This window comes from Dunckerocampus dactyliophorus, chromosome 8 (assembly GCF_027744805.1).
Source record: "Dunckerocampus dactyliophorus isolate RoL2022-P2 chromosome 8, RoL_Ddac_1.1, whole genome shotgun sequence".
Classification (NCBI taxonomy): domain Eukaryota; kingdom Metazoa; phylum Chordata; class Actinopteri; order Syngnathiformes; family Syngnathidae; genus Dunckerocampus; species Dunckerocampus dactyliophorus.
In genome coordinates, this window is record NC_072826.1 from 159,161 (window position 1) to 172,183 (window position 13,023).

A 13,023-nucleotide genomic window follows, 5' to 3' on the forward strand; every position below is an offset into this window, starting at 1 on the left:
AAAGAAAAGTAAACAAATTAAAAAGAGATTTCAAAGCGTGCAAACTAGTTTAAGGGTGACTACGATGAGGAACAGAGCAGCATGTCTCTCATAAACACACCGACGCGCTGGATTAGTCAGCCAATGAGATGAGAGCATAGGAGGTGCTCCGATAATCAGCCAATGAGAGCATGAAGCGTCAGAATTTGTGGATAACTTCCTGCTTCCTTTCAATTGACAACTTTTCCCTTTTTTCTTACCACTTACACTTGGTTTATGGCCCATGACTACGGTAATTTTAACACAAAGAAAAGTAATGAAATTAAGAAGAGATTTCAATGCGTGCAAAGTATTTTAAGCGCGACTAAGATGAGGAAGGGAGCTCACACACAAACATGGACGCGCTGGATAAGTCAGCCAATGAGATAAGAGCGTAGGCAGTGCCCCGATAATCAGCCAATGAGATGAGAGCATAGGCGGTGCCCCAATAATCAGCCAATGAGAGCGTGAAGCCAGAAGGCGTCACCAATTGTACTCTGTTAGTCTCTCTGTCGCTTGCACGGACTTGACGCTTTACGTTATATAGAATTCCTTACGTAATACGATGCGAAAAATTTACATAAATTCTTTACGTTCAGTGGAATTTACATAAAAGGAGGTTTATGTTATGCGAGGTACTACTGTACTACTTTGTAACACTGCACACAGTATTAAAACTAATATAAAATACTGCAAGTCAGCTTATTATGTGACAATATTTGCAGACCCCCAACTCACCAATGCGACCGTGCGGCATGATGTCGGAGGCGGGGGCGTGGTGAGGCTCGGGATGGGGCGGGTAGGGGGGCGGGTGCGAGGGCTTGTACAGGGCCTGGTACTGGGGCTTGTACTGAGGCTGAGGCTGGTTCTGAGACAGAGGCTTGCCCTCTCCATGGGACATGGTGGAGGAGGCCGAGGAGGAGGTGGAGGAGCCCTGGGGGGTGCGGGTGATCCAACAGTCGGGGCTCTGCAGGTTGGGATTGTGCAGGGGGGCAGGGGCGACCATGGACTGCCGGCGCGCAGACATCTCGTCTTCAGAGGCCGAGGAGGAGTCTGAGGGGAGAGGAAATGGATTTAGAAATGTACCTGAGGCCACGTGTACCCTCCTATCCTACCTGGTGGCGTTCGTGTTTCCATGGGGGAGGGCACGTAGGTGGAGCGGCGTTTTGTAGGCATGGGCAGCGCCATCTTCTCCTCCTTATGTTTGGCCAGAGCAGCTTGTACAGCTTCAGTGTGGATGTCTGACAACACCAAACACACACATTTCCCATACATGCATTCATTTGTTTGGTCAGGCCCGCCACAGACACATCAGGACCACGAGAGATACATTGACGCTACCATATTTCATTCTTTAAGATTTTTTACAAGATCTTTTTAAGTCTGAATTTTTCTTCATGGCCAATTAGACAAATAGGTTGCAGTCCTGTGGAAAATACTATTAATATTAAGTGTAAAAACACATAAACTGTCAATTCCAGTCTATAAACCACTAATGTGGTTTTTGTCCCGGTCGCGGAACACTGGACTTTCTGGGATGAGATTCAGCACCTCCCAATCCGAGGCCATGGTTCTCAGTGGGAAAGGGCGGGGTGGGAATGAGGTCCTGCCCCAGGTGGAGGAGTTCAAGTATCTCGGGGTCTTGTTCACGAGTGAGGGATGGTTGGAGCGTGAGGTCGACGGGCGGATCGGCGCAGCGTCTGCAGTGATGTGGTCGCTGTACCGGACCGTCGTGGTGAAGAGAGAGCTGAGCTGGAAGGCAAAGCTCTCAAGGTACCCCGCCATCTATGTTCCCACCCTCACCTACGGTCATGAGCTTTGGGTCGTGACCGAAAGAAGGAGATGGTGGATACAAGCGGCTGAAATGAGTTTCCTCCGTAGGGTGGCTGGACTCCCCCTAAGAGATAGTGGGAGGGTCTCAGAGTACTCCATCACATGGAGAGGAGCCAGGTGAGGTGGCTCAGGCATCTAGTCTGGATTCCTCCCTGGTGAGATGTTCCAACCGGGAGAAGGCCCCGGGGCAGACCTAGGACACGCTGGAGGGATTATGTCTCACAGCTGGCCTGGGAACGCCTTGGTGTCCTCCTGGTGGTGCTGGAGGAGGTGGTCGGGGACCAGGAAGTCTGGGCTTCCCTACTAAGACTGCTGGCCTCGCGACCCGGACCCAGACAAGTGGATGAAAATGGATGGATGGATAATGAAACTCTTTACCACCTTCTAAATGTGATTTTTAACATGGTTAGAGCCCTCTAGACGTGAAATGACACCCCTATAGTCACCTTTACACTCTTATTAGCCAATATAGCAGACAGTAAGAGAAAATAAGACATAAGATGTAATAGACTCACACATGTTGTTACTTGTGGTTTGTGTACAGTACTTCCTGTGGTGGCTATTGTCTCATGTACAGTATGTAACATGACTTCATCTCCCCATCATTTATAATTATTAGGACGTATTCTTTGATATTTCAGATGGGATTTACATGATAAATGTTTTTAGTTTTCATTGCACTATTTTCCTCCCCTAGGTCGTTATTGTTGTTTCGTATTTTTTAGTAATGTTGTTATTACTTCTAAGGTGCCGCAGGACAATAAAAGTAGAGTGTGGGTTCCAAATGGCCCCGTGGCACACTTTGGACACCCCTGCTTTTAGCTAATATGAAAGTTTATGCATCCTTTTTGTTTCGTGAAATAGAAGGAAGTCAAAGGTTGTGTGGGATTTCAACAAGACTTTGGAATAAGAGGCGTGCATCAGTCTGGGCGGGGGTCACCTTACAGTCTCTCCCGTCTTAGCATTCCTATCTTCTCCACAAAGCTTCCTCCTACATGGCCAGCTAGTCATGTCACGCATTGGGGGGGTTGAGGGTGGGGGGCTGCAAGGTTATCTTTGAGGCGCGCACACACACACACACACACACACACACACACACACACACACACACATACACACACACTTGCAGTCCTGACCTGATCTGTAGCGGTCATCCCTGGTTCCGCCATTACGGTGAGTTCTACGGGAGCGGCGTTCGCGGTAACGGGATGAGCTGGAAGGAGGGGGGCCGTGGCCTGAGGAGGAACCGGGAGCTGGCGGTTGCACGTCGTTCCTCGTGAGAGGTTCCACTGTTGGGAAAAACAATGCTAAAAGATTTTGGCTTTGAAAACACCCAGAACAGAGAAATGGACGTGGACGTCTTGTCCCAGTTAGCAAGCCTGAAGCCTTTCAACAAAGTCTACTGTACGTTCCACTGCGGAAGTAATCACTAGTCCATTTGCTGCTGGATCTCCTTACAAACATTAAATGTGAACAAGCCACACAGAGAAACATTCATTTGTATGAAATCAAGTGAAATAAGATGGACCCCACCCAGTGTGGTTATGTGCCAGTGAAACACACAAATGCGCCCTGTCCCTTTAAGAAAATACTCCTAATGTCAAGTTATGATTAGGGATGGGCATCAAGCATCGATGGGAAACGGGACTTACATTCCCATTCTCCCGGAATTGTTCTTTTTTTTTTTTATTTCGCTCCTTAAATTCGGTGCTTCAAGCAGCAATAATGGCCACATAACCCCAACCAATAAGAAGCCAGCGAACACCCACGAAGAAGAAGCGGCAGGAAGCGTTCGTGTGCGTCCATTTCAGTCACGGACAGTGTGCAACGGCGCTGGAAAGTTTGGCTGAAATTCTGCTAACAAATTTGCAACGGCATCAAAAGGAGGGTGCACCGCTCATGGGGTTAAATCCCATCTCATGCCAACACCGAAGCAGCAGGCAAATGATACTTTATACTGCACATACGTTGGCCAACACAAATATCCAGCTAACGTAAGCTTAAGACTTGAGAACAATTCGACTTAAGAACAGTCGTCTGGAACCAATTGTGTTCGTTAGTTGGGGACTTAGTGTACTGTATATACACAGACACACACACATCTATACTGTATATACACACATATACACTAGGTCCCCAATTTACGAACACAATTGGTTCCAGACGACCGTTCTTATGTCGAATTGTTCTTAAGTAGGGGAAAAGATAATATTACCAATGATATAGGTACTACATGTACATGTAGACATATACATATATACGTATGTATGTAAATATGAGTTTGGATGCAGTAGTAATATTAAACCAGGATAATTAATGAAAAAACAATAATAAAAGTGATATAATAATACGTAATGATAAATGTTATTTACCTTTGAAGAGGAGTGGTCGAGCATACGTCGTTGTGGAGGAGTTGGAGGAGAAGTTATTGAAAAAAAGGACAAATGGTCGTCGTTAGACTCTTCTAAAAGAGGTAGTGTTCTGTGGGTGGTGTAGAATTAAGCAGGCCTATTAACTCTTCATAAACTTTAATCACACGCTCTGTCCGGGTTGTATCATTTAGCTTTCCATTTTGCTTTATCTCCCCAGCGTCTAACTCGTCCTCTGTTGGTCCCATTAGCAGTGTCACAGTGCCCTCTACTGGTCAAGCATGTACAGCAGCAGTATAAATACTGATTGAGCGACTACAAGGCAAAATAAAATAAAATATAGACCAGTCGGCTGGAGTTCGTATCCGCGAATGTTCGCTAGTCGGATGTTCATAAGTTGGGGACCTAGTGTACCGTATATGTGTGTGTTTGCATGACGCCACTAGGGGGCAGCAGTGATCAATGGCAATGCATGACTGTGCTGACATTTGCATCCATTTGCCAGAACCTTGTTGTGATGCTTTGGAGATGATTTGAAAGCGGACACTCACCTGGGGGGTGGATGATGTACGGCAGCAGGAGTTTGGTCCTCTTCTTCTCGTAGCCCTTCTGTGTGATGTCACCTGCACAAGGAAGGGCATTCTGTTATTTAGCAAATCCTTCAACATTTTCACACAAAGTCACAAACAGACGGATGCGGTAACCCCCGGAGGATGTCAAAGATGGGCCTTCAAGGGGGAAGGGGGGGAACAAAACAGCACCTAAATTTGAAGTGTTGCGGAAGCGTGGGTAAGAAAGGATGATTCAGAGATACCCTGAGGAGCACGGCAGCAGAGGGACAGATGCAGGCCAACAAGGCAACAGATGGGAGGGGGGGCTGGACATTGGACACTTTGGGAAGCTTGTGTCATACATGGGATATGATAAGTATTGTTTATAGTATTTGAAGAAGGTCAGCAGAGCACCAGGAATACAACCACTCCCTTCAGGATAGAATGGGTTTTATTGTGAAAATCTCTTTGCAGTGCATTCACTGTAATGTTGGTGACAACTTGATTTGTAGGCCATGAATGATGATATTTCCACCATTGATCAATGATGATAAGTTCATTATCTTCTCAAACTGCAACAAAGTGGGGTGGTTACTGGGGGTCTGTGGGCACCAGTCCTGGGGTGGTGGTCAATTCATCAATGACTCCGTGCATTATCAATATGTTGCCATGTGCACACGTCTGGCAGGAAGACGCTTCACTCTGTGCATCGCTTTCAGCACTTTGGTGCGTCTGTTCCATTGAACAACGGCAAGAACGGAGTGAGCCCTTTCGTCAGTCACATGGTGGGTGGAGGCGAGGCTGCTAGCATTGGCGCACACGTGCAGAAGAGCGTAGCCTCGTGAGGAGCAATGCAAGGTAACGTTGGAAAAATGAAATGAGTAGATTGCAACACATTAGCAAATATTTTCTTCATTCTTTTTTTCTTTGGATTTTTCTGAAGAAAATCTGGTCTTGTCTCATTCTCGTAGAGCCAACTCCTGTGTGGTCTCGTATGGTGGAAGCACTGCTAGCTGCATACCTGCCAGCACACGAGTGATATCACTGCTCCAAAGGGATACCAGTGTTAAGTATGACTCTACGTTTCACATGATTCACTTGTCAACAAACAAGTCACCAAACTTTAGCTTGGATTTTGGAATATACGGGATCATTCCAACGATACCAGTGCCCAAACAGCATCCTACTTTTTCACCGCCGATACCATACCAATATTGCAGCATTGCGTATCAGCCGATATATATATAATATTGATATCTATTTCTCTACATATATATTCTCTGCAATCTTCCCAAAATCCTCATACCCTTTTCTGAAATGCTGATGTAGGTCGTTTTAAACTTACCCGGTTCTGTGCCACCACAGGCAACTTGTGCATGAGACACACAAGCACCAGACTCAACAACAGGCTTTTATTGCAGCTTTGAATAATCTCACAACAGACACAATCATCCCTAACGGCCTACAACTACCAACATCACTTCTGTGCGCCCTCCACTCAGCTCCCCAAGCACGGCAACACATGAGCACCAGTCTTATTTATGTCTTACTTGCTCTTGTTATGCATACTATATTGCTAATGGGAGAGTAAAGGTGACTGTAGGGGTGTTATGTCATGTCTAGAGGGCTCTAATCATGTTAAAAGTGTATTTAGAAGGTGGTAAAGAGGTTTTCTATGCTCTAACTACCAAACTATTCCATTTATAAACTTTACTTATCATGGTCTGGTCGGGTCTGGAACCAATTAACTGCCATAAACAAGCGATTACTGTACATTGGTTTTATTTTTGGACCAATATTCAATATCAATGTACATGTTTTTACTGCATGTGACTGCTAAATAACCCACCATGGGGCCAAAGAAGGTTGCTAATAGCAGCAATTAGAAAAAGAAGGTGAGAAGCACGATTGAATGTGAGAAATACGTCATCGCAAAGTACAATGATGGCGTCCCTGCCCTTCCTCCTTCACCAGAGAGGTAAAGGTAAAAGTCACATTACGTGTCATTTCTAACTAGATCATATTATATTGTATTATTATCCTGGATCAATCTACTTTTTCTTGATATTTCTGGGTGTTTGGAAGGGATGAATAGGTTGTTCTTTCTTTCTTATGGCAAAAATAGCCTCAGTTTTGGTCAGTTTTGGTGTTTCTCAGACGTTTTGGAAGTCATTGATAAGGGAAAGGCAGGTGCCAGCCTATGCTGACTGGGCAGCCAACTTTCATTGGATTTCACACTCACAGAGTCTGCTCACACAAACACAGCAGATGAGACACTGCAGCCTAATCAACAACATCAGTGCCATTCACACTTGGAGATGGATAAGATGGATCCATCCATCTATCCATCTATCCATCCCTCTATCCATCCATCCATCCATCTATCCATCCCTCTATCCATCCATGGTATAACACACTAGCTATCATCCTGGCGCCTGCATATCCTTTCCTTGTGTAAGAAAAGTAAACACTTCCATAAGTAATGCATGAACACAACGCTTGGCTTTGCTCAGTCACATGATGTATTTTTAGCTCATGTGAACAGGCGGTTTGACTGCAGAAAAGAAGGGAAAAGCCATGGTGTCTGTTATGGGGGTAGGGGCCGGACAATCTCTAAGTAATCACTCTTCCATCTGGATGATTTGGAATTCAGCTGCTTTTTCTACACTTTATGTTGCTCCCATCACTGCATCCCACAGCAGACATTAGCAGCTATTAGCAGCTAGCATCTATTAGTAGCTCGAATCTATTAGAAGCTATTTGCAGCTAGCATCTATTTGCAGCTATTAGCAACTGGCAGCTTGTTACTGCGCAATACGTACCCGGAGCCCAACCAGTCCCACGCATGCGCAAGGACTACGTCACTTCCTCCTTCAGCTCATTTTTACGACAGCGCTTTTTTTTTGTCACGTGCTGTGGTAGTTATTATTCTTTGAATGTATGAAGAGAAATGGTCAAGAACCATACTTCATACATGTCATATGTTGGGAGGTTATTTTAGAAGTGACTCTTGTTAAAAGACTTGGTTAGCATGGGGATGTTTCTATCGTCTTGTGGCATCCACCAAGACCGAGCTACGTAAAAATGTACGGAATGCACATAGCGCAGACGTAAACGTCATATTTGTTATGTATAAATACATAGATATATAGAATAAAACACATCAAATGCAGCTAGTTTTCAGTGTAAGTAGAGTGCAATGATGGATTCATCTGGAGTTTCTTTTCTAAACGGGGAAATACCATCCATCCAAATGTATCTTCCTAGCAAATGCTTTTGTGTGTATTTTTTCAGTGGCAAAAAAAAAAGTAAAATAATTTATTGAAGAAAAGAAAAGAGGGCTTCTAAATTGTCCACTTGCAACATGGATATGATCTAAGAAAAAATGATTATGTTATTTCTTATTTCTTACGTTTCTATTGCGTTCCAGGTACGTATTGCGCAGTGAGACACCTATTAGCAGCTAGCAGCCATTAGCATCTATTAGCAGCTAGCAGCTAGCTTACCAGACCAGTCTTGCACCCAAAAGCCAAACTTGAGTAAACCTAGACAGCTTCCAGGAATATAATTTTAGTAAAAGTCAAAGTTTGTTGTCATAAAACAACTTAGTAAAAGTCTTAAAAGCAGCTGGTACATTTTCTTTTTAACGCTATAGCATAATCACTCTTTTGGTTTGCTAGCTCAGTCAGGGAACAAAATGCTAAACACTTTAATGATGAGCTCATTGTCCAATAAATACGATTCCAGTAATCCCTCCTTTATGGCGACTCATTGGTTCCACACCAGACCATGATAAGTGAATTTCTGTGAAGTAGGATTCCATATTTATAAATGGAATATTTTAGTTGTTTGAGCATAGAAAACCTGTTTACCACCTTCTAAACACGCTTTGTAACATGATTAGAGCCATCTAGACATGACATAACACCCCTATAGTCATATGTATGGTAGAGTGAAGGAGTGATGTGTACTTCCATGAGTACACAGTGCAGTATGTGCGGTGCCGGGTGGGATTAGGGCCCCCGTCTTGAAGCCACTTTCCCACAGTGACCCAAGCAGCAGCTCTTGCATGCACACATATTTCACTAGCGTGTGGTAACGTCATCATCAGGTCATCATCATGTGACTCATTCCAAGTCCAAAGAAGCAACGTCCTACTCAACGCCACCGACGACCTCCTCTCGCCAGCACTCCCCAGAATGCCCACCCGCCAACTAGCTGAAATGTTCACTGTTAGGGTTTCATGACAATGATGAATATTTCTGTCTTATTGACCCTTAGAAGACAAACAGAGGAGGTGAAAGGGTGAAATGCCTGCAAGGCATCAAACCGTGATGAGGGACATTTAGGCTAACCCCCCACCAGGGGGCACTGTGTTTACAAAGGCTTGACCCAAGAACAAGGGAAAAGGAGACGCATAGACCCCTGTTTATTGATGAGACTGAGGTGGAGAGGGTGAAAACCTTCAAGTTCCTTGGCACACACATCAGCGAGGACCTCACCTGGTCTCACAACACCCAACAAATTATGAAGAAGTCCCAAAGGAGACTGTACTTCCTGAGAAGACTGAGGAAATTTGGCATGTCCACCACAATCCTGAGTTGCTTCTACAGATGCACTATGGAAAGTGTCCTTACCGCCTCCATCACTGTTTGGTACGGTAACTGTACAACACGTGATAGGAAGGCACTCCAGCGGGTGATCAAGACCTCACAGAACATTGTTGGGGCAGCCTTCCCCTCACTGCAAGACATTTATAAATCTAGAGTCCTACGAAGAACACACAACCTCATCAAGGACAGCACACATCCACAACACTCATTCTTCACACTCCTACCGTCAGGCAGACGCTACAGGAGTTTGAAGTCCAGGACCACAAGGCTGGCAAACAGCTTTTACCCACAGGCCATCAGGCTTCTCAACGAAGCACTCACACACGCCACACGCAACACACGCACACACTCATAGCACTTTATTTATTTATTTATTTATTTATTTATTTATCTATCTATCTGTATTAACCGAGGAAAAGGCTTCTTGAGACGTCATCTGTACTTCTGTGAAGAAGGTGTCGGACGTTTCACTCCTCATCCAAAGAGCTTCGTCAGCGAACTAATAAGTGCTGGTAGCCTAGGCCTTAAATACAGTAAGAGTGGGCGGAATTGGTGTGCCAACACCCTCCTCCTATTGGTTCCTTACTCTAAGCCTGGGCGGAGTAGTGGTCTAATCCTCTCCTGCCATTAGCACCTCCGATAAAAGGGAAGTGTCGCTCCCTGAGTTGGGTATGAATGACTCTGATACTGGCTCGTTAGCATCTATTGTTCTGGCTCGGCCCTGGCTTCACCTCATTTGCAAGACTAAGAGCTGTGGGTTTCGGTCTCAGTAACCTGCTGAACACAGGGTCCAAATTAAACCTCAAACCACCATTCCGATTCAATGATGGGTTCTGTTGTTAGACAAAAATAGCTTCTTTTACTCTTTCAAACCATCAGTTTTCTTTGGCCAAAATCTTTACCTCTCTGTCCTCAAAAGAGTGATTGGTTGCTTTAAGGTGTAGATGTACTGCTGATTGAGGACCACTAGAATTGTCCCTGCGATGTTGATAAAGCCTTTTTTGGAGCATTTGCTTAGTTTCCCCAATGTAGTGCTCTTTGCATTCCTCATCTTTACAGTGGATGGAATAGACCACATTGCTCTGTTTTTGGTTTGGAGCCTTGTCTTTAGGATGCACTCATTTTTGTCTCAGGGTATTTACTGGTTTGAAATAGGTAGGAATTTTGTGTTGCCATAAGATCCTCTGGAGTTTTTCGGAGACCGCAGCTACATAAGGGACTACCACTCCTCTCCTTTTTGCTTCTGTGGGCTTTTGGGTTTCTTTCCCTACTCTCTTCTTTTGACATTTGTTAAAAGCCCACCGCGGGTACCCACAGGTTGAGAGCGCTCTCTGGACATGTTGTGTCTCCTTTTTCCTTCCCTCAGCACTAGTTGGTATTTGTTCCGCTCTATGTGGAGGGTCCTAATAACCCCTAGTTTATGTTGTAGTGGATGGTTTGATTGAAAAAGCAGGTATTTGTCAGTGTGTGTGGCCTTTCTAAAGACCTCTGGAAGTAGCTGTCTGTCCTCTCCTATAATTACCTTGCAGTCTAAGAAGGCTAGTTGGTTATCTTTAGCGTCCTCGCGAGTAAATTTGATATTGGTGTCCACCGCATTGATATGATCTGTGAAAGACTGAATTTCTTGTTTTTGATTATGACAAAGGTGTCATCCACGTATCTAAACCAGTGCCTTGGTTTTGTCCCTGAGAAGGATGTGAGAGCCTGTTTCTCCATCTCTTCCATGTACAGATTCGCCACTATGGGTGAGACTGGTGAGCCCATAGCACAACCATAAATTTGTCTGTAAAATTTCCCTCTAAACTGAAAATATGTAGTGTTAAGGCAAATTTCCAATAATTGGCAGATGTGGTCAGCACTAAGTTTTGTTCTCCGATGCAGAGTTGAGTCCTTGAGCAGTCTCTTCCTCACCACCGAGACTGCTGCTGAGGTGGGGACAGATGTGAAAGGTGAAGTCACATCATAAGATACCAAAGTTTCCTTGGCTCCAATCTGAGGTCTTTGATACTCGCCCAAACCCTTTTGTGTTCTCTATATGATGATCAGTGTTGCCTACCAATGGGGATAAGACAGTTTTTACATATTTAGCTACATTGTGCGTGGTAGAGTCAATGCTACAGACAATGGGTCTGAGGGGAAACCCTTCCTTGTGAATTTTTGGAAGGCCACAGATACATGGTGTAGCCTCCCCAGGGTATAACCTATGATACATCTGTCTGTCAATTAGTTCTTCCTTCTCTAACTTTTGGAGACAGTCTATGATTCTTTCTTATACCTACTGGATGGGTCCCTTTTAAGTTGCTCATATGTGTTGGCATCACTAATTAGACTTGTTATTTTTTCTTCATAGTCCAATGTGTTGAGAACCACTGTGCATCTGCCCTTATCAGCTGGTAAGATGGTGATGCTCTCATCTTTCTGCAGAGCCACTAATGCTTTCCTCTCACCTACCGTGATATTGGACGGTGGTGGTTTAGCACTACTGAGAAGGGCCGATATTCTCGAACGAAGGTCCCCTGCCTCTGTTCTAGAAAGGTTATTGTTCCTGATGGCCAATTCAGCTGCTGTGATATAGTCTACTGTGTGTATCGTTTTAGGAGTCACTGAGAAGTTGAGACCCTTGGTTAATACTGCCTTCTCTGTCTCCGAGAGGCTTCTGTCTGACAGATTTTTCATCCAATTTTCTTTAGTATTGGTCTGATTCCCCCCCTCCTTAGTGTTTACGACAAGCTGTGGTCGATTTTCCAAAAGAAGTTTCTGGAATTTTCCGTTATGCCTTTCTTTGGTTTTGCTATGGTGCTTCATATAACCCGATTTAATAAATTCACAAACCTCCTGATAGGTTCCGTGCGTAAGCTTGGTTTGCAATCTCTTATGGCTTCTACTTCAGACTGTTTATTTTTTATCTCTATGTTAATTAAGTCTCCTAATTCTCAAATTTTGTATTTTTCTGATGTAGTTCAGTTGCATTTTCCTTGCCAAGTGACCTTGCTCAAGGGACGCTTGCCTCATGCATTTGGGGATTAACCTACTCTGCCTGCATCTAAGATTGAATCTGAGGTGTTTCCTTAAATCTGCTGATTTGAGACATTATCTGTATTAATGTCTCTTATGTTGTTGTTGCTTAATTTATTGGTATTTATGTTTCTGATGGTCTTATTCTTTTTCTTGTGTTTTCTTCCTTTTTTTGGGAGAATGAACAGAACAAGAATTTCATTGCATAGCAGAACCACCAGTTTTACTGTGCACATGACAATAAAACTCTTCAATCTTGAATCTTGAAAGGCTTGTTTCATTGCAACTCATCCTGCTGCTGTGCTTGTCTTGTAGGTGGGAGTGTAGATGAGAGAGAGAGAGAGAAAGAGAGAGAGCGAGAGAAAGACAGAGAGAGAGAGCGAGAGAGAGAGCGAGAGAGAGAAAGACAGAGAGAGAGAGAGAGAGAGAGAGAGAGAGAGAGAGAGAGAGAGAGCAAAGGCTTGTTGCCCCCTGATGCTCTGTGACCTAGATTGAGACGCAGCCAGGGCGCTAATCTCTCATTTCTCCCCCCCTCCCCGTCAGTATGGAGGGAGGGGGGAGTAGCCTTTCTCTCACAGCCTTCAACGTTAGCATGCTAGCCTGTCTTGTTATTTCGGATCAACA

General features: G+C 44.5%; 1 protein-coding gene across 6 annotated transcripts in view; it reads right to left on the reverse strand.

The window, feature by feature from the left end:
• dip2bb (disco-interacting protein 2 homolog Bb) overlaps positions 1–13,023 on the reverse strand; it is a 57,314-nt gene that overhangs the window by 39,202 nt on the left and 5,089 nt on the right. For 5 of the 6 annotated variants that reach the window (XM_054783768.1, XM_054783769.1, XM_054783767.1 and 2 more), the window contains exons 2-5: positions 4,772–4,843; positions 2,988–3,140; positions 1,134–1,259; positions 757–1,071 (exon numbers count right to left, since the gene is read on the reverse strand). In XM_054783768.1, coding sequence (XP_054639743.1) covers positions 757–1,071; positions 1,134–1,259; positions 2,988–3,140; positions 4,772–4,843 — 666 coding nt within the window. The other variant, XM_054783772.1, reaches the window with a different exon arrangement.